This window comes from Tympanuchus pallidicinctus, unplaced genomic scaffold (genome assembly GCF_026119805.1).
Source record: "Tympanuchus pallidicinctus isolate F22 unplaced genomic scaffold, pur_lepc_1.0 scaffold15, whole genome shotgun sequence".
NCBI classification, from domain to species: domain Eukaryota; kingdom Metazoa; phylum Chordata; class Aves; order Galliformes; family Phasianidae; genus Tympanuchus; species Tympanuchus pallidicinctus.
This window is the reverse complement of record NW_026294669.1, coordinates 17,283,795-17,310,476: the sequence shown is the minus strand read 5'-3', so window position 1 is coordinate 17,310,476 and position 26,682 is coordinate 17,283,795. Positions and strand designations below refer to the sequence as shown.

The window sequence follows — 26,682 nt, the reverse complement described above, 5'->3', positions numbered from 1 at the left end:
GACTAATGCCCTGAAGAGCTGGAATTTTGCTTTTCTGAAGTTTAGCTTTCCAATTTTATTTTTTGCCTGTTTCATGTCACTCCAGAGCAGGAACTCAACTACAGCATGGTCACTACAGCCCAGGAGTTCAAGTTTACTCAAGACCACAGAAGAAGTGCTACCTAAAATTTTAAAAATCTTTTGGAAAATGAAAGAATATATAAGATAGGTGGTAATATTTGGGAGTGGGTGACTGAAACTATTCCCATATGTGAACATCCAATTGCAATCATGAGTGGAAAAGGCAGTTTTACTTTAAAAGGATACCTGAGCTTCTTCCTGTTGCTTTTTCAGTTGTTCCAGCATTTGCTGAAATTCTGCTTCTTTCTGTTCTGCTTCTTCCATGGTTGCTTGATTTTGTTCTTCGTAGGCCATGGCAACCACAGCCAGGATCAAATTAATCAGGTAGAAAGAGCCCAGGAAAATGACCAAAACAAAAAATATCATGTATGTTTTCCCAGCAGCACGTAGTGTCTGGGAAAAAAGAGATAACAAAGATTTTAGAAGACTTTTACACACTGTTACATAATCTGGTAGCATCTATTGTATAGATAGAAATACATTGTAAAATTTCTGTTTTATCACAAGAAGATTATGTTAATTTTTCCACATACAACTAGTTAATATTACATCGTAGCTATATGTGCAAAAATCCAAGTTTTGTGTCTGCCATGGCACAGCTGACTATGATTCAGTAATTTAAATAGTTCAGAACTTCTACTAATGAAAATCTCTTATAGGAGTTGCTGCCTCCATTATAACTTTTTATTATAGCCTTTAAACCATTAAACTACTTTAACAGTAATGGGGCTGCTAGTCAGTATCTTACCTTCTTGTCTTATCAGACCCAAACTACAGTGCCACAAAAACAATGCAGCATACAATATGACATCCTGCACAACATCACACTCCTTTGGGTTAAGGATGTATGTATTTCAGGGACATCAGAGACAACATATTTCTACTAGACTGCAAATCAATTTAGCTAGCATCTATCTGCAACATGTTTGGGCAAGAAGCATTAACAAGTTCATTTACTCATTTGTGAAAAGGAAACAGTAATTCTTAACAATTATTTCTTATTATGTATTGAGAAGCACACAGAAATCTAAGGCCCCTATTGTTTTAGATAACTTACATATATGAAATAAAAGATGATTTGTGTCCCAAATATCTCAGGTACATGTGAATGAAAAGAACTATGCAAATACTATGTAGTAATGGTATTGGTGATGGTGCTGTTTATTTTAATAAGTCCTCACCAGCTGGTAAAGATTCTCCCAAAAGTCCTGAGTCATCAATCGAAACAGTGACAAGAATGCCCAACTGAATGTATCAAAACTTGTGTAGCCATAGTTGGGGTTTCTACCAGCTTTCACACATATATATCCTTCTGGACATTGACTACAAAAGAAGAGGAAATGCTATTTTTAACAACTACTCTAGATTACGATATACTGTAAAAATCACAAAATTGATCAGGAGTACTAGCTGCAAAATTTTGAACAAGTAAAACTTTATTCTACATACCTAAGATAAAAAATCCTAGTGGTTTTCAATTTTTAATTCCATTTCCTAATAATATTTCACTGTTATAATAATATAGCTAATAGTAATCTATCCTTGCCCGCAATTTTTCTTATCAACACATCTCCATCAGCACAAGAGAAGATTGCCATCTAGCACAGCTAATAGTAAATTGTCAGCTGGCTGGCAGTAACTTTTATGCACACAGTATTCATGAGATTACCTTACAAAATTAGTCTAAGGTGCTGAAGAAATTGCCTGTGTAAACTCAAATCACGTAGATGGTTACATTTAGGTATAGTTTCATATCCTACAATGTTGGTAATTTGGAACTCTATGGTACAGCTGATAATTTAGTTAGCCACCTGAGCAATTCTAAGTAGCTTTCTTTCTTCACACACTATGAAAAATGATTTTCTTACCCTGCATCTGAGCTATTGCCACACAGCAGAGCATCATTTTGTCCTTCCAAGAAGTAGAAATGATCTGTTTTTTTAAAAAAAGGAAAAAGATTATGAAAAAGACCTAAGGAATTTGAGCTATGATTAAAACTTTTACACTTTAAAGAAATAAGCAGAGCTAACAGTTTGTGATATATGATGATCATAAAAGAAAAAAAAAAGAAGAAAAAAAAAAGAGAAGTACTGATTTGACAGGAAAATGATGTTTTGTAGAGTCTTAAAGTTGGTCCTTCTTTTGAGAATAGAAAGGCAGTTGTATATGTAATTCTCAGTAACCTATACAAATGAATAAGATACAGCTATTGGGTTAATAAATTGTAAATGTCAGCAAATGAATAAACAAATACCAGGAAAGCAAGAAAAACAATGAAGTCAATATCCTGACTTTGTTCATGTAATTTTATATATATATATATATATATATCACTTAGAGTTACTTCTTATAATTATTAATTACATACTTGAATATTACTTGAAAATTCATGCAAGTGTTTGCAGCATGAAAGCACTGCACATAACAATATGCACAATAAATTGTTAACTAGATCTTGACTTGAGATCAAGACAGTGGAGGAGAAATCAAGCTTTCATTGTACACGAAAAATAATTAATGTAATCCTGTTACAGAAGACTGTACTTGAAAAATCTACATTCTGTTAAACTAACAGAATTACTGAACAGAACACTGCTAACTATTATAATAGGGTTCAAAATTAATTCAGTGAGATGGAAGACTAAAAAATCCTTGGAACATCCTTTCTTTCTCTCTCTCCTCCTTCTCCTGCTCCTGCTGTTCTGCTTTCCAACCCTCTCCCACCCTTTCTCTTTTCTGCTGTGATGTAAAAAGGAAAAATCAGTTTGTCATCAATTGCTTGTTATAGATTTGTAAGGCAAAAAAAACGGGAATCTCTAGTGGAAATTTTGGGTCGGATGACATATTAAACTGAAGTTGCCAAAATTAGGCATGCTCTGGCTGTTCCCCGGAAAGCAGATGGTTCCTTGAGATTCACCGCCAGCTGGCATGGATTAGGTTAGCTGGCATGAACTATCCTAGGGCTAACACTAAAGAGACAAGCAAGGAATTGCAACCAGTTCATAAGGACTTTTTCTACTCTATACTACCAGTATATGATGGAGATAGCAAAAAATGTGCCTATTTTAAAGAGAGAGAATGTGCACATCACTTCTACATCTGCAGTCTATTGCTTGACATCAGTTAAGAGACAATAGGTTTGCAGGTATTTAGGTGCTCATATAGTTATTCCCTGTGAGAGATTTACTTGCACTCATCATGAGTGTAAAAATGCAGACAGGCACTGAGATGGATTTTAAAAATTATGTGCATGTGTAATTCACATTCCTATGTGCCACAGCTCATAAGCAAAGGATCCAGATAAACTATTAAATCAGCTCAGTTCAACTGTCAGCCCAGTGTTTTAGAAAAAATATATACATGTATATACATATATATCAATTTTTAAATAACAAGAAAATGATAAAGTAATAGTCAATACAAATTTATCAAATTTATGGCATACATAAAACCATTCCTCTCTTCTCCTTTGCCAACTTACTAACAGGATAATAGCTCCAGAGACAAGTTACACATGACACCTTCTGAAGCAAATAAAGATCCTTTTTTAAAGATCCTTAAAGAATCTGTTTTATAGCAAATTTCATTAACAACTCAAGACATGAAATAATACAAAAAAAATACATCAAGTATTCTGGAGATATCAAGCTAGGAGAGAAGGTGATCAAAATTTAGAATGACCTTTACAACTGACAAGCTGGTCTGAAAGCACTTGGATTTATGTCAACAGAGAGGAAAGGAAAGCAGAGGAAAAGAAAGGAGGGGAAAGGATCTTTTCCAGAGATTTTTAAGGATGGGTTATCATCCAAAATCTTTTTCAAGCCTGGATTTCTAAGATACTACTAGCATGCTGAGATGATAAGTATATTAAAAGATTATAAGGTAGTTTATGATGCTTTAATCCAAAAGCATTTAGGTGTTAAACTGAGGCTTCCTAATTTTCAGGGATACAAGCATCAGATTCAATATTCATATTCTTCAAAGCTTTAGGATTTTCGCCAAATATCATAATCAGTAGAAAGTTAAATATATATATATATACATAGGTATCCAGTACAATATTATGTTAAACTACAGTATGGTGGTTGCTTTATTTAATACGCAAGGTGTGTTTTTTTAATGAATCTGAGCTGCTAAAACTATGAGTGCTTTTATGCCTTTTGGGTAGGTTACACCATTTTAAATGAAAATATATTCATATGTTTTTGTCTGTCACAAAATCTGTAACAAAATTTTTTCAGAAAAAAAAACAATGAAGTAGTTGATATAATGGATTCTTACTTTTATCTTCTATGTATTCATCCCAGTTAAATATTGTCATTGTTGTATTAATAAATGTACCATTTTCACCTAAAGAGCTATTAAAGTAGGTAATAACAGTTGTTTCAAAAGTAGAATTGTCTGGAGGCCACTGTAGGCATTTATTCCTCAAGTTGCCCATGAACAGCTGCAGCCCTATTAGTGCAAATACACTCAGACAAAACACAGTCAGGATCATAACATCCGAGAGCTTCTTCACAGACTGAATTAGGGCTCCCACGATAGTCTTCAAGCCTGCAAAGAGGAAGGATCTTTATTATGATACTAAGCAGATACTAAACACATACAAACTCATGTGAATTTTTCTGATAAAGATTTCATGCAAAATGATAACTAAATGAGTCTAATGTTTGTGATACAACAGTATCTGTTAAAATATTGATTACTTGTGAAGATGAATGAAAAGCTGTAAGTTTATGCTTGTTTTAGAGTGTACAGAAATAAAAGTAGATCTTACCAAACATATTCTTTATGCCAAAACAAGTGATTTTATTATTCATGCTATACCTCCACCCTACATAGGAAAGTTTGCTTTTGCTGATGCTTCTTGCCCAAACCTTTCTTACATGAACCATTTAAAATTGTTCTGCATTTATAAACCTGTTATAAAGTTGTAATGAATTCATATTTTAAAGATAAGCTCTGATGATATGAGAAGGCTGATGGTTTGGAGAAGAAAGACATCTTTAAAATAATTCCCCATGCAAGGCCCATGCTATCCTTTATTTTTTATACATGACATTTGAAACTCAGTTAAAGTTGTATATCGAGTGCCTGCAATAAATGAGAAAATTTGCATCAATATGAAAGCTTAAAATTAACTTACAGTTAAAACATATAAAGAAAAGCTTGATGTCATAAGATGCAAATCACATAGGCTGTTTACTGCAAATATCTCATGCAAGTGTTTGTTAAACTCAAAGGCTGACTTTTAAAAAGAAAATGCAGCTAATTAAAAAAAGCAAAAATCAATTTAAATGAAGTCTTGATTCCTGCTTTTTTATTTTATTAAAAATGTGTAGCAAACAAGGCTTATGCTTCAAAAATGTGAGTATAGCCTCTGTGGAACAACAGTCAGCCTCAGTGTTTAACCTAGCTCTCACCTGGAATGACTGATATTGTTTTCAAAGCTCGGAGAACTCTGAATGTTCTCAACGCTGAGACATTGCCCAGGTCCACAAACTCTGTCACATATCTGTAATAGGGGAGTTCACACACAAACACAATGACAGCACACAAATAACAGTTGGAGAAACGAGGGGCCTAACACCTCACACCAACTACGTCTTACCTGGGATTACAGAAATAGTTTTCAAAGCTCTCAATACTCTGAAAGTTCGAAGAGCTGAAACATTGCCTAGGTTTACAAATTCTGTTACATACCTGTAGGATTAAATCACAGTTACTCAGAATTGAGGCAGATTTTATCCTTATTGCTTGGGTCTTTGATAAAGACCTTTTCACCGTTCACTGTATTTTGCCTGTGTTATAAATGTCCTTCTGATTGTAAAATTAAATTAATTTATCAAAATTAGCCACACTGACTTGTTTTTGAAACCTAATTTTGTCAGCTTCTAGTAGAAAGTCAAAATGATTCCTTTAATTCTGATATGCAGAAAGAAGACAGGATATGAACAGTTCAGGCTGATGGCATTCACAATCCTAACGGGCTGACACACCACGTTGGCCTCTGCAGCACATGCTCAGTTAGAAATACTAAAATGTGTAAAAGAGGTAGAAGAAACATATTGAAACTGCAGGAAGTCCAGGCTCCAAATGTTCTGGTTGACAAAATATCAGGCAATTTTTAGTCACTAAGTTCATCCTGTCTGAAAGATTTAAAAAAAAAAAAAAAACAACAAAAAACCAACAAAAAACAAACCAAAATAAACAGAAGACTTACGCAAATGTAATGACAGTGAAATCTAGCCAGTTCCACGGGTCTCGAAGAAATGTAAAATCTTCTAAGCAGAAGCCCCTTGCAAGAATTTTAATGAGTGATTCAAAGGTATAAATTCCAGTAAATGTGTATCTGAAAATACGCAAGATAGAGTTTATAGAAACATACTCATGTTATCCCTATTCAGTATGCTCTTTAGTCCCATTTTCTACTCTTTGAGAAGCATAAGAATTTAATAGATATAACCAGCTTTAAACATCCATAGAATTTCTTCCTTAAAGAAGAAGAATCAAACTTTGATTAAAAGACTACATAACAATCCATAAATTGAGTTTCAAATGCTATAACCTATGCTAATGAGTCAGTTGCAAAATTCCCTGTACTTCATTGGTACATATTTATGTCCAACTAATTCTATGTTACAAGAAAAAACTTATAAAGTCATGATTTCAGAAGTTGATTCCAGTCTTAATATTAATTTCTTCAGTATTATTTTAATGCTGAAATGTTATAGAGTACCATGATCTGGCAATGTGTCAAATCACATCAGCCCTCATTCACTTTGTTAGAGTAGCTGTAGCCAGTAGTTCACCCTTAGCTAGACAAGCATAGTACTGGAACAAAATCAATGTTTTCAGATGCAAAATCCTGTGCAAGACCAATCAAAACTTTTTACAGATTCCAATGAAATTTAGTGCTTTTTTTGACTAAATAAAGTTTGCTGAAATACAATAAGTATAAATGCTTAATTTCGGCATTCTGAGTCATTTCAATTTTCTATCTCCAAATGACACCTTTTTGAAATTTAGTTTCGTTTATATTTTTAATGGAAAAGAAGGTAAAACAGGCTGTTTCAAGTTAAACTGCTTAAAAGGCTCACACTGGTTTTCAGACACAATTAACCTGAAACCAATTTTACTGTATGATATTTTTCAGTTCAGTCACTAAGAAAAAGCAAAAAACTTTTTCCCACACAAGAGGGCACAATATGACATGAATAAATATTCGAGCCAGCTATATTTATTCGTGAATACTATATGCTAGATATCCTGAATACACATATGTTCATACGTAATTCAAAATGAGAATGCCTACACTGACTTCAATTGTCCTATGATTTTGTTGTTGATTACTGAAGATTACACATGTACTTATCATCCAAATCAGATTGAAGTGAAGTTGCATCAGAAGCATAAGATGTTACTACATGAAGTATCATAAGGAGCATCATTTTGCACTGCCTTGGAACAATCACAAAACATGCATTTTGTGCATATTGATGACTGGGGTTGATGTCAGATTGGAACTTTTCTCTTTCTAGCTGCTATTTCCCATGGGAGGACTAGCCAGTCAGTGAAACAGTTTTGAAAAAGCTTATTTTTCATTAAAAAAGAAAACATTCAATAACAGATTGTCTTTACTGCACCCTTCATCTATGCCAGTTTCTGCAATGCATCCACCCTTTTTACATACTTGTAAGACTAGAGTTCTGCTCCTACACTACCCACCTAAGACTGCAGAGAATGCAAATTGAACTTTCCTTGATGAAGGAAGCATTGTAAAATATATTGATTCAATATTACACAGAAGAAGTTAGCATTTGAATGGCTGTTCAAAACATGTTACAAAGTAGCTGCTGTCAGATGTTAACCTTATTAGTGTAACACCATTAACAGCAGTTTATTTCAGATGACTGAATATAATTCAAAGAAAATCCATTTCACTTACTCTACATTCTTTGTCCAGTCAGGAGGGTTACTCATGGTCATAAATACACAGTTGGTCAAAATAGTGCACATGATAAGCATGCTGAATAATGTGGGTTAAGAGTTAAGGAATGTAAGCCAGAAAATCTCATTAAAAGAACATCAAACAAGATCCTGGTCTGGCAGATGTCCAGTATCAGGAGATATTTATCCCTCCACTGCAATGCTGACACTCAGAGAAAAGCACTGAGCATAGTGCTTTCATAGTCACTTCTTTAAAGCTATGACAATCACACACTAAAAATTAGAAAAACTGAAATATATAGAATATATAGAAAAAAAAATAACAATACCATGGATGTTTTTTCTCTTTTTAAATAATAATGTGAATCTAATTTAGTGGAATAACACCAAAAAAGTGTTTTTATTGGATGATCTAGACAAATATCATCTAGTTCTTGCATATAAAACAATGAAAGGTACATTTTCTTCATTTCTTTCCTTTAATTTTCACCATAAAATTTGGCAGATATCAAAAATTTGTTATAATATATACATATATAGAAAACTAGTTGGCACATTTTAATAGAGAGAATAGATAAATTTGTGAGAAAATTATTTTATCTGCATTTGCTTTTTGTAGCTACATTTTTTGTAATGTAAAAAGTGGTAGCGAACAAGTCACATTTTATTCTAAAAAACAAAAAAACCCTAAAGAAAATCTTAGAACAATTCCATGCTATAAACACTTTCACTTATTTTGACAGAACTGCTCTGTAGTTACAAACCTTCAGTTTCAGGGCTAATACATTACAGATTGAAACAGGAACACAAAAATGAAAACCAATCACACGATGAAGCATACAATGTCCACATGATGGCACCATCACCAAAAATTAGAAAGATAGCAAAGCCTGTTTTTAGAAAAGCTTTAATTTCTCTAACTAAAATGCAGGTTTCCATCCTGCTACCATCTAGAAATCTGAGTATTATGGTGTGGTAAGTATTGTGATGTTCCCCTCACATTTCCTCTGTATGTCTACATTAACCAAAAATAAAGCAAAAACTTCAAGCAACAGTAAATACCTCTGACTTCTGAACTGTTAAATTATGGCATTACAGCCAGCAGATCTTTGGATCTTTCACATCTGTGAAAGTATCTTAAATCTTTTAATCAGAAGGTAGCCTCTTGCTACACAATTCATATTGAAAAGAGCACAAGAGAAAAGACACTATTTTAAAACATAGCACATAATGAGTACTTACGAGTCTATGTTTACATCAGCTTTCAAAGTCCTTTATGATGAAATATCCTCTCAAAATCCTCACTACTCTTTCATCAGGGAGAAATAACTGGACTATACCTTCCCAAAATATTAAAGTTTTTTAGTATTTTGACTTTGGTCACTCCAACTATTCACCACCATCTCAGTTCTACAATCTTCCATTACTCCATCTAATTGCTTGTTACTAGCTATGGAGTGTCACATAACTGTCAAATAATTATTTGTAGTGACACCACTAGCAAGTGAATACCGACTACATAGCCTTTTGAATGACCTGAAGTCATCTGCAGGCTAGCCACTGATAACGTTATCCAGCATTTATTAGACAATCACATTTATCAAACTTCTACACCAGAAGTATAATATAATCCTACCAAGGGTAATAACCCTACGGCATCCTAGGACCCCTCTATGTAATGCCACCAAGAAAATAAAAAACCCTACAACCAAAAAAAAGCACTCAAAAACAAACTGATTTCAATGTGTTTATGTTAGACTCTTGTGAAATATCAGGGTGCAAATATTTGTATATGCTTCCTAAGTAATCAGATTTACTGAAGTCAAAGCCCTCAAGGACCCTCTATCAGTATCTGGGATCAGACCACAATAATGATAACTTAAAGATCTCCAGCACCAAATTTAGATTTTTATCACAGTGGAACTGGGAAATCCCAACAACTGTGAGGATGCCTATTTTATTCATATATCAAAACGCTGAGAAAGACAAAGTGATAGGTTAGTCATTATGACTACTTAGCTTTATAAATTTCTACCAATAATGTGGAAAATCCAACCTACATAGACAGAAGTAAAAGTTTATAAGGTTACAAGTGCACAAAGCAATAATAATGAAGGAATAGACAGCTACATAGGGCTGAGAATGCAAATAAGAAACCTAAGCTGTTCTATCAAACTAGCTTTGGATCTGAATCAAAAAATGAAAAGGAATAACAAAACAAGATTTTCAAACAAGATAAAAATTCAAGCAAGTACATAGCTGGGATCAAAGATTTCATTTTAACATACGGTGTTGGTGATGAACTGAAAGTATTTAGAGGAATATACCTGCAGTTTGTGAAAAATGTGGTGGAAGTGAAAAGATGAAAAAAAGCTTGAGGATTGCATGGAAAATGAGAGGAAAGGAAGAAAAAAAAGGAGGTGGAAGAAGAAGGACAGAGGAAGAAATTGTAAACAAAGATGACTGGTTTCCCCTGATATTGCTGTATTATGATCCAGCAATAACAAACAAAAAAGGGGAAAAGAAAAAGAAGAGAGAAACAATAGAAAGAAGAGAGAAAAAGCACTACAGATCATATCAACCATGCACACGTGCCAGTGAATGATTTAAGTACTAAGCAACATCTCATTGACTACAGTTTTAGACTGACCACTTGAAAAGGATATGAATGTACCAAAATCTTAATAGCTATTTTTCTAAGAGGATTGAAAGGAGTTAACATGTACAGGGCAGAGGTGGCACTGAATCGGAATATTGCCTTCCCTTTATTCAATACTATGAAGGTCTGGAAAAAGAAACACAGAATTAAAAACTACACTTAAAAGACACCAACAAGTTACAGTGTACAAGGTCAAACTTTGAATCATTTCCATTCCATCATTAATCATATATGGTCAAACTCTTCTATTTGCACTTCCCACTTTGCCAATCTCAGAATCAGAATCCCCTTGTCTAGTTCACATACAGCAAATTCTAGACAATTTACTATCAATAGAACTGCATTAAAATGTTTTAAGAATGTATTTAGAAATCATAAGCAATCCTGATATTGCTAGCTAGAAAATAAAGACAGGTACATTGAGGCACTAAAATACATTCTATAGCTTATGATATATCTACCAGTGCATGTAATATTAAAAAAAAAAAAAAAAAAAAAGACTCATGAAACCATCAGTATTTCCTTAATCAAATAACCAGAATTAATTATCATACCATAGAAGTACTAAGACAATAGTACCATGGAGTGATGTGGTTTTCAAAAGTGAAATAGTGTAAAGGAAATTGCAAGTGTTCAATAACCAGTTTTTGGTCATAACATAAATACGTGGATAGTTTTCACTGTAATTCAAGAAATAATAAACATATTGCTTCCCCCTGTAACTATTTCATGTGAGAGTTTCATACCTGCAACTCTGTCTACTTTTCTAACACCACACTTTACTTTTACCTAATACAGAATTCAATAATCTACGTATTTTCACTATCTCTCCATGGTTTAGCAATGATTTGTGTATACTGCCAGCATTATATATGCATATATATATATATATATATAAAATATTTATTTATATATATACATATAAATGCATATATATATATATAAATGTAACAGTATTCTTAAAGCCTGAGAAAGAAATATAAAGAGTTTATTCAACATGCAGTGCTTTTAAAAATTATTTAGATATCCACGCATTTGGGTAAATTCCTATCTATTTCTATTTTCTTTCCAAACATGGGTGAAAGTTCACTCTCGCTGAAGATATGAGGATCTACCTACCATTGTGACAGCTGTAAAAAGCCTGAAGGGACATAACCCATAAAAAAAGCTGGAGCACTGCCAGGAGCTATCACCTATCTCAGCTGGAATCAGAGGGCAGTGTTTTCAAAGACTCTACTTTCTGAGAAGGTGTGCCAAATGCAGCAGATGAAATCCAGGAAACACAAGTCCTCCCCGTGCTTGGAATCATAAACTTTAGCTCTTCCAAATGAAACATATGTTCAGATACACAGACACATGTTGATTCTCAGACCATACTTAGGTTCTTAACTGTAAAGGAGAAAGAATTCATCTCTAAAGTGGAATCTTTTCTACCACTGCTTTTCAACTCTCTTAATATTCTCCCTTGAGTTTAGAAACTCTGTTCCAAAATCAGTTTTTCATGTCTTCAGTTTCCTTTGCTCTGACATAATATTTGATGATAAATCATTTGAGCAATGCTGGCTTATCAAGACAAATTGAAAAATTAAAATGCAATCTGACCTAAATACACAAGTAGGAATGTTCAAAAATATACAAAGAGCACCAAGAAAAATACCAGAAGAAATTATGATTGCAAAACATGTAATTTGGGGTCTCATTTGGGGTCTTGAGCTAGAAACCTAGAAACTATGCTTTTGCAAAAGAACTGCTATATATGTCTAATTCAGGGGCAAGAAATTCAGGACTGTACTTCATTTGCACGGAGAATTCCAGAAGTACTTTTCTGGTTTCCAAATCATGACAATGATAACTTCAAGATCTCCAGCACCAAATTTAGATTTTTACTACTGTGGAACTGGGAAAGGAGGAAGGAAAGGAATCAACATTTGGACCTAAATTTCTTCTGCCTTACTTCTGGTCTTCCACAGGACTACAGACTCGAGTAAACTAGGTAGAAAGAAATACTTAGTTGGAAACCTAATTTTCAAATTTAAGTTACAATTCTCCATAAATCAATTGAGTTTTGGAAATTCTGCAATGAACACTTAAGGTAGAGATGATTTATTTTAAAGCTGTTGTCTCTGTTTAGCATATCCTTAATTCTTGCAGTAAAAATATTTAAATTATTTTTTGCTTAATTCAGTTTTTCTTTTTCCTAAAAATTCTTCCATGTTTACTGATAGTACAAAAATAATACAAAAAATATTATGCCAAAAGCTGAAGGAATGGAATTCTGGAGGAAACCCATGTCCAGATGGGTAACAGTCTACAGTTTAGCACTATTGTGTTTGGCCACACAGTTGTTGCTGGGTTTTAACGTGTGTGTTCTTATTTTTTGTATTCTTACCTTTTCCTCTCTCTCTTTTTTTTTTTTTTTAAATGAACATGTCTATAAAGTATATTTAAAATTACATAAAACTTTCTGGACACTACAAGAGGAATTTCTACCTTCTCTTCATTTATTTGCCTCTGTCAAACGCTTCCTCTGTTGGTGTTTCAATTAATGAGGAACATAAACGCGGATATGAAAAATTTCTCACCCAGAGTATCTAAGTTCCAAGTTCTCTACTGAAAGGACTGAATGAAAATGAAACACCTTCAACGTATCCTGAGAAATTACTTTTCCATACTTTCGTATCCTTTATGCATATCCAAGAGAGCAGCCTAAGCCTTCCATGTGACAATGAAGAAAGTCAGGGAGAAGGTGTCTAGCTGCCTTTGAGATGGACTCCAAAACGATCTGCTACTCACATGTCTTATAGAACAACTGATGAAAAAATAGCATGCTGAAGATAGCCCTTGTGCTACTTTTTCAATAGTTTTCCTGTGAATAAAACACCGAAAGCTACAAATTTTAATGAAATGCCAAATATATTAAAATAAACCTGAATCCACTTCTACCCACAGACTGGATTCCACCAACTTGAATTTCTAACTTCTGTTCTTACAATTGAGATTTCTGCCAAAGACTTGATCCCTAACAGTGGAAATGCTAAGCCTGCCAAGAGAGTCTGCTGTACTTTAATCTTCTTTCAGTTTCACAGAAAGATACAATACACTCACTTTTTTATTGATGTAATATGGGTCCAGGTCTTCCAAGGGCTCAGATACCATTCCTGGAGGTATATCGCCATAAATAAATGGCAGGGTCTTTCCTGCCTCCAAGTCGCTGTTTGGCTTTGGGCCATCTTCATCATCATCATCTTTGCGTTCTTGTTTGGATTTTTTAGCTTTTTCTTCATTGATACGTTGTTCAATAGCTGCAAGTGATTCTCTTGTGAAATAGCGGAAGCTGTCAGGTCCTGGTGGTACGAGCACTGACTGTGCCATCTTTTCATCCTGCACCTCTTAATTACTGTTTAGCCTCCCTCATAAAAAAAGCGCTAAAAATATAAACACACACACACAAAATTAGGGCAACATAAATAGTCACATACAATGCAAAAGAATATACCTGCACAGAAACTTCTGTGGGACATCTTCCTTAAATACAGTAATTATCAACCAAGAGGAAGTTGCTTTTTTTCATTTGCTTTTATTTCAGAATAAACCATTTTCCTTTGCAGCTTGCCTGTTGGTGGTGACATTTAATTTAAAATTTTATTAATACTTTTCAAGGTAGTTTGGCAAAAACAAAACAAAACAAAATAAAAAATGTATAAAAATGTCACATGTAATGCAATAGCATCTTTTCTTTTTCAAGGGTAATGAATAAAATAGAAGATATTTTTCCAGCACATTCACTGCGAGGCATCAGCAGTTCTGAACTGTTTACAGATCAGTGTTGAGGAGTTAGAATGCAGTCAGTTCACATCTTTATTATCCTGCTTAAGCTGCACCTTGAACCAACCATCCCTCAGCTAAAAGGACCAAAAATGACTCTTAGAATCCACTACTGGCGCTTAGGGCCAGAGGGCTCAGTTGAAAGCAACATGAGATGCTCCTTCTGTTCAGTTACAAATATGCTGCCTTTGCAGAGCTGCCAGCTCAGGAAACAAGGAATCAGGCACAAGCACCTGTATTCCGATCCCCTGCCTGGCAACACATTGTGCACTGGAAGAATTGCTGAATTAAACAAAAATTGTATTCAATCATTAGATAACGCACTTTTAGGATTGATACCATACAAAATGTACAGTAACATTTTTAACTTTTCACTAACAAGGGCAGAACATTTTTTCTTAATAGCTCCAGACAGCTCAGTTAAAAAGAACAAATGAAAAATATTCCTAATACAAATATTCCTAATGCAAATACTTCAATCTGAAATCATAAACACTACCTCGGCTGTAGCCTTCAATTATTTTTCTCAAGTCCTTATCCTGAGCAAGCACATTAAAAATCCAGCAAATGCAATAAAAAAGTAACTTCTCTGTAAGTCAATATAACCCAGAAATGATTATCAAATTAAAATAATGCAGCAGTTAAAATACAATCTGGATAATCCTATTTTCCTAAATATACACACTCCTGCACAGCAGCAACAAATTCGGATTTTGGAAGCCTGCTAAATAAACCGCAGCACAATGCTTTCCCCTCCTTTTCATCCATATGCATATGGCTCTTTACACCTACACAGACATCCACACACATCCCAACTTCTCCCTACAAACAACCCCTTCCATTTCAGGCAAAAGCACCTGGGGCATTCTGTCATGGATGGTCTGTAGCAAATTGCTGCAAGAACACATACACACACTGGCAGCGGCACAAGGGTTAATTAGGAAAATGCAAGTGGTCCTGCTGCAGAATCCTGCCAGATTTTATTGTTAATCACAAACATTTTTAAAAGGCATAATTCTGTCTTAATACTGCTGGAAACAATTAAAAATTCATTACCAGTGTATAATCTTGCACTTACTGGGTTTGGAATGGCACCCAGGAACACTGCAGCTAAATTCCATCATGTCTTTTCCTTCTTTTTTTTTTTTTCTTTTTTTTTTTTTTTTCCCTTCTTCTTCTTCTTTTTTTTTTTTTTTTTTAAGTCTCCTACAGACCACACCTAACTTCCTGCTGAAGGATCTTGGTTATTGAAGTCAACCCCGGCATTTCCTGGGAGCCTACTAGGTGTTATAACTCTTTCTGCCACTAGATGGTAGTGATGTACATCCAGAAATTCGTTTCAGAAATGGCAAAGAATTTTTTGCACACTCAAGCACTTGCTTAAACTGAGACTCCGCGACTAAAATACATGACTTTATATAACCAGCCAGGTCTCAGGATACTCACAAATTCTTTTGAATATAAAGGAGCTACTGCTGTTGAGACGATAGCTGTTAAAACTGAAAGGTGACACCGAAAAGAAAGTAGGAGGGATAGCAAAAAGAGAAATAGGAAAATGGAGGCTGCACAGTGTACAACAAAGGCAGTTGCTGAGTCTCTCTGCAGTCTGGCTTATTTTAAATTAAAGCTTTTATTTTTTAAAACACATTTATACAATATGTTTAATGTTTAATCTAGGAAACTCAGCAATGCAAGGGAAGGACTGAAGTTTTTAATGCTCACTGCAGTAGTGAATTCCTGTACAGCAACTGCCATCCATTAGCAGGAAGCAAGCCGCAATCACCAAGGAGCAAGGAGCACTCCCAGATGGCAAACCAAGGAGATACCATTCCTGGCCCTGCAGCACCTAAATGCCATTTTGCTTCTTGTCTCTCTCACCCTTTCTCTGTATTTTCTACATTTACAGATTTTCAATCTTCTTTCTCCTGCTGCAGTAATCTCACTTTTTTTATCCTCTCTTTCTCAGCACCAGAAATACTCTGCCCTTCCCTCCTACTCCCAGCCATATCCAAATCTCTTTCAAACTTCTTGAGCAACACATTCCTGTAGCTATAGATTCAGACCTGCAAGCAGCCAGTTACTTCTGTCCCTCAGTCACCTCCTTTCCTTGTGCTGTGAAAAGGATTAAGGAAGCTGAGGAAAGTAATAAAAAGCAAAGGGTCACTATGAAGTGAGAAAGGAAAATACAGAAGGTTAAAAGAGGCCGTTTCTGTGGCTTTTAAGAGAGGACAAGAAAGAGAAGGACAAATACCAATGTGATTCTTTGGCAATTGTGGCGAGAGAAAAAAACAGTCTGACTGGACCAAAAGAGAGTTTTCAAAAGTTTGAAGCAAATAAGAACAAATACACCAAACAAGAAATATATTTTAGTTGCATGAGAGCTATTGATTTGGTTTTGAATCATTTAGACATTACAGAATATTTAAAGATAATATTAAAAGTGCTTTTTAAATGAAAATTATTCTGATGGAGTTTTGTAATTTCATAAATGATTCCACGAAATCAATAGAAATTTTGCAAACATTTCTTTGTAACCAATTTTTTTTTTTTTTTTTTGGCTAAAAAGCTTTGCATGAAAACTTCTTGCTGGTTTTAATTAGTATTGTGGTTTACTTGAAGCAGCTCTGCAGTCTCAAAATAAAAGAATTAAGAGACAGCACAGATTCACAGGAGTAAAAGATCTAACTACAAAAGGATGCTTATTATTTACAGATGTAATTTGTACATATGTTTGTACAGCTGCTTAAGAAAATAAACCAAGTACCCGAAAAGCGTGGCTAATTCACACAATATAGGAAAGGAACTTCGCTCTGTTGTGACTGTTACTCCATGCTAAATTTTCTTATTAGCCTGATCGTATGTTTCTTATTGCATGGACCAGAAATTACATGAGACATTGATTTGATTTCCACAAGTGCTATACTATCTAGATAAACAGAATTAGAAAAAACAGTGAACAGTAAAGACAAAAAGAAAATAGGCAGTGGGACACTATCCCACTTGGCCTGTCTGTGCTAGAGTGAAAGGTGAAAAGAACAAGAATTTCAGAGACACAGATACAATACGGTCTTTGCCATCTTTGCAAAAATATATGTACTTCTAAAGAGGACAGTGCAGTTGTACATCTAGAGAAGTTAGTAACAATCATTAAAATACAGTCATCAGATGCTATGTAGCTATATTGTGATAGATAAAATTAATAGAGATAGGAAGAGATAATGATCAAATCAAATCGTAAGTATCAATAAAATGTATCTTACATTTAAAAATTCTTGTTCAAGCACATCAAAAACTACCTCGAATATAAACATGGAACAATGACAATTCTGATAACAGGTAGCTTCTGACTGCAGTGTCGCTTCCAGCCTGCAGCCATGAATGTACCTTAGGATTAATTCTGACACCAGTGGTATCCATGTTCCCACTTCTGTGGCATGTAGGAAAGCATGAAGTGGTCTGTGTCCTCTCTTCTACTCATTCAGGAAAGCACTGATGGCCCATATAAAGGGCAGAGTTGAAAAAATGTTGTGTGTCCCATGTAAACAAATTTCACATGAAGGTCAATTATATTTGACAGCACAAAGCTGAGAAACTTGAGTCTTTTTCTGGATGTCTAGGAGCCATTCATCTACAGGCAATCTTGATTAATAAAATAAAATGGAAAACAATAACCAGCCTCTCCTCAGAAAAATTAATTGTGTTTGTTCAGTGTAAAGGCTGAGCATTAAAATGCACAAGTGGCAACTTGCCATCATTCTGTGGCTCTGTTATCTTTTTACTCTCAGTTCTTTCCAGCTGTGTGTTCCTGTAGTCTCATAAATTGTCCTTAAGTGCATGCCTTTTCATTTTAAGATCTGAATTTCATCTCGTCCCAGTAATGCCAGTCATCAAGCTCATCTTGTCTTTTCTGCTTAACAGCTTGATCCTTCTTTAACAATGCCTTGTAACTTTGTGACTGGAACAAATTACATTGGCATATCTCCACTTTCTTTGATGAAACAATTAATAGAAAATTAAATAGAATTTTTGCCAAAAATGTATTGGTAACCAGCAACTTTAACCAAAGCGTAGTTTACTATGGTATTTGCTGTAGCATTCAAAATAGATTCTAAGAACATTAATCTTGCAAAGAGAGCCAAAGAAGGACATTGGGAAGAGGTATTGTTTTTCTTGTAAATACTACACATTTAATCATGTGCACTGCACCTAAAGAAATTCCTGGTACTTCTTCCCTCATGCTACTTAAAATATTTCTTCTCTTTTTATCTGGCATATAGGTAAAGAGGTGGTGGGGTTGAAGTGAAGCAAGAGAGATTTGTTAGGAAAATCTTTTACCAGTGCCAACAGAGAAAGGGAGCAGACTTGCCTCAATCATTCAAGGGCTTTGAGAAAGGTCAAGTCTTGTAAAAAGATGTTATAAGAAAGATCAGCAGTGAGTGTGAGATTTATAGCAAACTCATCGGATGAGAATCTGGAAACTTGTAACAAACCCTTAATGTTTAAGGATTGTGTTTAAATGCTGTTTTTTAATGTTTTGTGCTGCTCCATCTGCTACAATTCTTCCCTGGCCTCAAGGAAGCAAAAGCTTGTTATTTACATACTGGAGATGCAGAAAAGAATGGGGTTTTGACTGCACTCATTGAGAGTTTTTCTAGAGTAAATGGGATGCAGGGCAGAAGAAAGTCCCATCGTGTGCAGGAAAACTACAAAGGATTTCTTTAAAGAGGAAGATTAGTTCCTTGGGAAGCATTCATGAGGAATAAGAGAGATCTGCCACCAGATTTAATTTAGTCACCTTTTTCTCCGGCTAGTTTTCTTCCTTTTCTCCTAAACTGATAAAAAGAAATTAAGACAAACAAGTTTAAAAGAGCCATTCCATAGTCCAGACTCTTGTTTGCACCTTGCACCACTGCTATTCCTAGATATGAGCAAAATAAACTCTGGAAAATGTTGTTGCATCTCAAAGGGCTGCAGCACTTTTGGATGCTACAGCACTCCACGACACTGCATGAAGGATTGTATAATATTTGACTGCCCTGTCTGAAGTGGGAAGGCTAGTGTAGTATCTCAGTTGAGATTCATGGTCATGCTGCTTCACTGCTGAAATTAGCATACAACATATAAAATCAATTTTCCTGTTCTTGAGGTCTGTGTGTCTCATACTGTGGTGCTCTGAATGTTCAGTAATCAGAGCTCTGACAGAGGTCTCTTCGTAGAGTATGCGTGTACTGAATGGTAAGATACAAACAGTTTGTGTTTCTACATAACAGTTTCTTCCAAATGGCTTTTAGAAGAGTTATATAAAAATACAGCTTCCTACACATTGTCCAACTTTTTAAATGGACATGCAATTAGCAAATCACCTGTGAAATGCAGTTTCAGAAATAAACTTAAGCCAGTGTGAGATGGTGCAGTCAGTAGGGACAGCTCCATTCTCCATCCACTCTTATTCTGGTCATTTCACTCTGTGCTGGCTTTGATACTTCTACAGCTATGCATTTGAGTCAGATCCGACCCATCTGACTGAAAACTATGAGTGATCAGTTTTCAGCCAGATCAAAGAGCTGACTCATTATACTATGGGAAAGAAGTTAAGAGGCTCAACTTTTGGAGTACAAAAGACTAGCTGATTGTCTACAAAATCGTCTACAAATTTTAGTGCTTTTCCTAATTATGAAGCACAACATGGCTTAAGGTTCCACAGTGCAAACAGGTCTTCACTGCTTGAGCTCTAGAGATAAACAGAGCTCTAACAATTCTACAGTCCGCAAATATAAACACAGATCCCACACTTGGTTTAGAACCCTGTGTAGGCAGGAGAGGAAAGCAAAAAGGTTCATTGGAATGCCCAAATGCTAGAGATCACATCAGGCTAGTGTACTGTTACAACAGCTCCAGGACTGCTCTTCCAAGATCCTCTGCCCCTCAGCATAGATCATATGTTAAGACAACACTTTATGCAAGATGTGTGGCAAGGAATCTAATAATGAAAACAGATATACAAAGATCTCTATTGGGAAACTTTGGAGGTTCCTTCAAATCAATTTTCTCACAGTTTTTAAAAAGGTTAAAGGTTTAAAAAGTTATCTCAGGGTACTGCTCACAGGACTAAAGCAAGATGCACTTCAAGGAGATATGAAAAATATATTGGTTAAAGTAAATTCATCAGTATCTTACTGCTTTTGACTATTTATTGTGAGTCAATAACTGACAGTAACTATTCATCCGCAGCAAACAGCAATGTGGGAGAAAAGTACTGCGAGAACATTCACCAAATCCCTGGTGAGGCTGATGGAGTGACTAAGGCCACTCAGCCATCCAGCTGAGGTGGGCCTTTAATCAGATCAATCTTTGTCCCAATATCTGTTGGGAGAAACTTGTTCCCACAAGAATATTCTTGTGTAAGTGTCAGGCTACAGATATATCCATTTTTAGTGTGTTTGTGTGGGGAGAGTGACTACACAATTCAGAGATGCAATGATAACAGAAGGCCCATATGTATGGGATGAGCTAGAGATTTCCAGATGCCTGAATAGGATAGTGCTGATGCTGTTAATAAAACATGCTGTGATTTTGATTCTGACTACAACTCTTCGTTTAACGTTCCCAGTATGGGCATTATGTAAAGATGCTTAGAACGAGATCCTCATTAATCTTAACTTACAGTGTGGATACAGAAAATGCAATCATATATAATGTATGTGCTTTAGCACAGAACACACCAGTTTTACCGACTTTAGCACCCCCATAACAACCACCTACAATTCCGGACAAGCAATAGAAGTCATGCTTCTGTCGGCGCTGGCCGAGGATGCCGGGCTCAGCACCCTCCATCTCAGTGACCGGCTGCCAACACCGAGTGGCAAAGCGGCGCGGGCAGGCGGGAGTCTCTCACAGGACGCAGCCCCGCAATGGCGGCAATGTTGGGACGGGAGCGGGGGCCGCCGCACGGCGCGGCGCGAAGGGAGCGAGAGGAGGGGTTGCCTAGCAACCAGCTGGCGGCTGCGGCACCGCGATGCGGCCTGGCAGGCGGCGCTGCGCTGCACTGCGCCCGGCTGCGGCGGCGCCGCCCGAACGCGGGGGCTGCGGGGGCTGCAGTGCTGCAGGCATGGCCGGTCCACACGGGCCGGGCCCGACGGGCGCCCTCGCTCCGCGAAGCTCGTTCTGCTGCGCATTGCGGGGGGTGCGGCTTGCAGCCGTGCTGCGTGCAGAGCCGTCCGCCAGTGCCTCTCGTCCGCATGGGTGTGTTTTAGGGAGGAAATGGAGGCTGCGAAACCATAGAAACGGGCTTAGGGAGTTGAGGGCGGGGAAGCTGTTACGTGATCTCCGCATTTAAAAGAAGTTATCCTTGTTTCGAGCTGCCGGTTTGTCTGGACTAAAAAAAGTCACCTCCACCGATCCAGCCCGAGCTTAGGTTTTGTGTACGTGAGGGAGCATCGGGCAGCACAGATCTCAGCTGAAACTTCTCGACATGAACAGGAGGATCCCATCCGATATGGTGCATTCTGTAAACAGACCAGCAGCTGCAAAGCGAGGTTGCTAACAACAAGCACTACGGCCTCTCGAGGACCTTGTTTCCAAAACCAAACCTCGATCGACACCAGAAGCCCCACCCAGGGGCCCCAGCAGTTCCGTGGATTACACAGGAGTCTTCCCTGAGGGGCCGTGCGGGCGCTGCCGGCCTCCTGCATCCCTCCGGCAGCGCTGAGGGCTCCCGCAGGAGTGACGCAGCCTAAGGGCAGCGCAGCTCCCCGCACGTCTGCACACAGCAGGCTGCCGCGGGGCGCGTTGCAGCAGCGCTGCTCACCGCTCCCCTGTGTGCCCTGTGCGAAGCGTCCCTGAAGCGAGCAAAGCAGGAAAAAAAGAACAAATCCCATTGTCCTCACTAGATTCCATTTGCCACTGGAAGGGAATAGCTGGCTTTGTGTCAGGGATGTGCTGGTTCAAGTGAGCCAGGACCAAAACGAGCTTCTGTGATTCTGGAAAACAAGTCGTAGGCAAGGTCCTGTATTTATGTATTTAGCCTTACAGTGGCTTATGGGTTAGCAGTTGGAACTTTATCCTTAGGGATATGGAGCAGATGGGCCCAGACCATCTACTAGTTACGGGCTAAGATGGTTCATGGTAATTACACACAGAACTGGCAGTACTGTGTACAGAAGAAGTGCCTGACCAGTCCCGTTTGCCTTTTTCTCCCTCTCCTACCAACTGTTTGATTATGCCAAATTCACATTAGACATCTAATCTAAGACATCATCTAAGGTGAGGCAAGTTGTGCCCCAGAAGAGTCTGTTTCTTCGTACTGACTGTCAAGGGTGGGAGATTAGATGAATCCTCAGTACTGTGATATGATGGCAATTCACTCAAATCACACTTTTCATCGCAGGTGGCTGCAAACTGTAACTCCAATTTCCTCAATGTAAAGACTGCTTCTAGTCAGTGTCCTACAGCTTCGCTTTGCCACTAACATTTTTTTTCACCTGATTTTTTAAATATGGAGTACTTAGAACAATCCTTGTATCCACACCTCTTAATTAAACAATACACACTTATTCTTCATCTTTTAACATTATTTTCACTATAAAGAGTCACTTGTGATTTGGGAAGCAGAATGATGTATAAAAACACAAAGAATTTGCCTACTGATACACAATAACAGAGGCAAGGTGAGAGCTGAATATTCCTGTTGTAATACTTAAAATACATACTGATTGCAATAATTATAAAGTTATGATTTATTACAGCTCTGCTAGCTGTCCAAAACGTCTCTACAGATGAATGTCTTTTAAATGAAGCAGTCTGAGGCACGTAATGGTGGATGTAAACTCAAAATTTGGCAACCAAAAGGGAAAAAAAATACACCAAAAAGCATAAAATGAGATTCCATGATGAATATTATGGTTGGCAACATGTATAGAACAGAGCTGCATTGTTATATAGCATTTGCCAGACCATCATACAGGAACCAGCAGAAAACCTTACAGCTGTAACTTCATTCCCTACCACCTCTCATGCAAAGGAAGAGAGAAGGCATTATCGCTACTCCCTTGTGACCTGACCAGCATGTTTGTTTCTCTGGGTAATGAAAAGCTCAGTCAGATATATAACATTAGGAAGCATTAAACAACTCTCTATTAAATTTAGAGGTTTTTTTTTTTTAATCTGAAAGGAAACTGAGTGGTTAATTGGCCCACAATTAAATAGAAATGCCATTAAAAAAAAAACTGAAACAGCTTGCCAGGCTCACTTTCTTCTTGCCTCTTATACTTTCATGATAATCTAACAATGATATCAAGATATTAATTGAGAATATTATGAACATTTAAAAAATATCTTTACAGATCAAGCTATCCTGAAGGACAAAGTGCATATGGCAGATATATGCACAGAAGTAAGAGCAAAAAGGTGATACTGCTGTTCCACCAAGGAACTTGAAAGGCCTGGGAGAACAACACAGATGTATAGATGTGAGATCAGAGGGGATAATGAGGAGTGTTTATTCTGACATTCTGCATAGTATGGCTAATAGCAGTCCCTTGGTTTAATGTCAACATTGGCTGGAAAATAAGTTTTTAGAATACCAAATTCATGAGATTCTTTTTGTAAGTTACCTAACAGCAAAATATTGCAGTAAAACACACACATTATTTCAAATCTTGCTTTTTCTGTGCATATCTGAAACAATTTGAGGACACATTTTAATATTGCTTTGGATTGCATGCTAACTTACTTTTACATTTTTTGCAGGCTTTAATGCATTATGTAAAACAAAACAAAACAAAAAAACCCCCCACAAACTACATATTTAGATATCAATACCCAGGAAAGTGAATTTAAAAGTTCTCCTTAAGAATGTACCAGAAATGGAAAACAGTTTTATCATATATCTGCCCCAAATTAATCTATTCTGGCTCCAGACTTTTTTTTTTCCATGAGAGGGAAAAACCTCATGGTAAAAGGAGAGAAAAAAAAAAAAAAAAAAAAAAAAAAAAGAGATCCAACATCTGTAACATCCAACATTTAGCTACTCTCTGGTAAAAACTGATTTCATTTCAAGGCAGCTAAAAAAGAAGAGAGGAGGGCTCGCTCATTATGATCTGACTTTATGAGGAAAAGAAGGACTGCCTAGCACAATCTACAAAACTCGTAGACTAAAATACAGCTGTCCATTTACTCCAGAATCATTTCTTAACTGTAAATTTTTTTTGATCTTGTTGTTGTTATCTTTGAATAAAGCAAGGGAGCAGATGTTGAAAATCTCCTCATGAGAGTTTTTCATTTGTCACTATGCTTAAGCCAGGAAAGCAGGTTCCAATTAGAGGCAACACAAGAGATCCCCAAAGAGTTCTCACACATGCTCCTTCCTCACAGCATCACCTGCTACCTGGAGGTATACCTGTGCCAAGAGATCTTCCCACTGGAGCCATGCACATTGCACTGCTTATCACCATATAGGGAAAATGAATACACATCTCAGTATTTGCTTCACAATGTTTTTTTCCACCTCATATGTACTAAATTTGTGTTCCTTCCATATTTATTTTTCTTTATACTACATCTCTGATCTCTACAATCAATTGCTTTCACAACTAACAATCTCTTTTCTCATCTTTTCCTTGGATTCCCACAGGATATTTCCTTTTCTTATCATGGTATCAGAAGTGATCACCCATTTTCACAATATTTACTCAAGCTCACTCAATTGGATCATTTCTACCATCTTTTTCACTAAGTGCACATGATTTTGAGAATGTGTGAATCCTTTAACTAATTTGGAAGTGAGATCAATAGCGAGAAAATCAATGTAGTTCCTTTTCCAGTGGTGGAGAATGCTTCTAGGTTACCAGCCTCTGCCACTCCACAGGGTAAGATATCAGCATGAGTAATAGCATCTAAGCATTCTATATAGTATCAGAGGTCACTATCTTCAAACCCGTAGACTTACACTCATTTTTAATTTTTTATTTTTTTTTCCTTAGGGATGTTGGTGGAGTAGAGTAACGTTCAGTCTCTATGAAGGCTAACATGCCTTCAGTTTGGCTTAGAGGGCAAAAGCTTTGCTTCACATCAAAGATCATTTAATTCCTAAGAACTACAGCTGGCAAAAGCACAAATATCTTTTTACAGTCACAAATGTTGTAAAAGTCTGTGGAGTGCTTTAAATGTTAACTCTACCCAAAAATACAGTATTGTAAAAGCAAAATCATCTGAAACAATAGCTTTTGAAAATGTTCTGTGACGGTTGCATATGTTCATTCTACAAAAATACAAAAGCAAACTGGTTGCAAGATGTAAAATATTATTCTGCTGAAAAGTGACTCTCATAAACGTGGTCCAGAAACATACAGTCTATTGCTTCATAATAAAATTGATTTCCCTAATAACTCTAAGATTTCCATCTTACCAGTGCTGCTGATAGTGAAATTGGGAACTTTCCATTTTGTCCATTACTATTAGAAATTCCACAAGCCAAATCAAAGTAAAATGGCAGCTCTTTCTGTGTCCCAGTATTTTCTGAGTATATTCTCCTTACTTCATTTGGGTAGGTTTTTTTGTAGCAGTACTGCAGTACCTAGGAGGCACTTCTAGGTAATGACTATTCTACAAAATGGACACCTACTCCTGCACTGCAAAGTCGAACTTGTGCACATACATTTGCTGTTAAGATGTCTGTGCAGGCATCACTTCAATCTGGAAACAATCATGTAGTATTTGTCCCATGGCTACTTTCAGGTTAACACATCTACAGATGGAAGATTTTTTCATCCTGCCTGGTACCAGTACTTATCTTTTAGTTTCCATGGTTCCATTATTGACTCTCAGTGAATAGAAAACATATGGAGCTGGCATACTCTACAGATACACCTGTTAAGCTCTTGTAATACTGTAGCATAGTCCCTGTTACAACACCCTCTCCAGAAAGCTCTGGTAGAGAAAACTGATCTCACAGAGCTTTCTTTGTGTCCTGACAGTAGGATTTTCCACTGTTTAGCATTAGGTACAAATATCTATACCTGAAGAACCATAAGTATACCATAAGTATACTAAACAATTTTCTTTCTGTTGGAGACAGGCCATTAAATTTCAAATATCCTGGGCAGAGTTCTCTTTTCTTAATATTTGTGGTT

The 26,682-nt window shown here is 36.5% G+C and overlaps 1 protein-coding gene across 9 annotated transcripts in view; it reads right to left on the bottom strand.

Moving 5' to 3' along the window:
* The window catches only part of LOC128077045 (sodium channel protein type 2 subunit alpha), a 73,661-nt gene that overhangs the window by 41,556 nt on the left and 5,423 nt on the right, over nucleotides 1-26,682 (bottom strand). For 4 of the 9 annotated variants that reach the window (XM_052675669.1, XM_052675675.1, XM_052675673.1 and 1 more), the window contains exons 2-10: nucleotides 13,835-14,154; nucleotides 10,738-10,855; nucleotides 8,069-8,159; nucleotides 6,344-6,472; nucleotides 5,732-5,823; nucleotides 4,402-4,674; nucleotides 1,989-2,052; nucleotides 1,302-1,443; nucleotides 307-513 (exon numbers count right to left, since the gene is read on the bottom strand). In XM_052675669.1, coding sequence (XP_052531629.1) covers nucleotides 307-513; nucleotides 1,302-1,443; nucleotides 1,989-2,052; nucleotides 4,402-4,674; nucleotides 5,732-5,823; nucleotides 6,344-6,472; nucleotides 8,069-8,159; nucleotides 10,738-10,855; nucleotides 13,835-14,101 — 1,383 coding nt within the window. In that variant the 5' untranslated portion in view covers nucleotides 14,102-14,154. Of the gene's footprint in view, nucleotides 1-306; nucleotides 514-1,301; nucleotides 1,444-1,988; nucleotides 2,053-4,401; nucleotides 4,675-5,543; nucleotides 5,636-5,731; nucleotides 5,824-6,343; nucleotides 6,473-8,068; nucleotides 8,160-10,737; nucleotides 10,856-13,834; nucleotides 14,155-15,632; nucleotides 15,684-26,682 lie in introns of those variants that run through there. The other 5 variants (XM_052675671.1, XM_052675674.1, XM_052675677.1 and 2 more) reach the window with 3 other exon arrangements.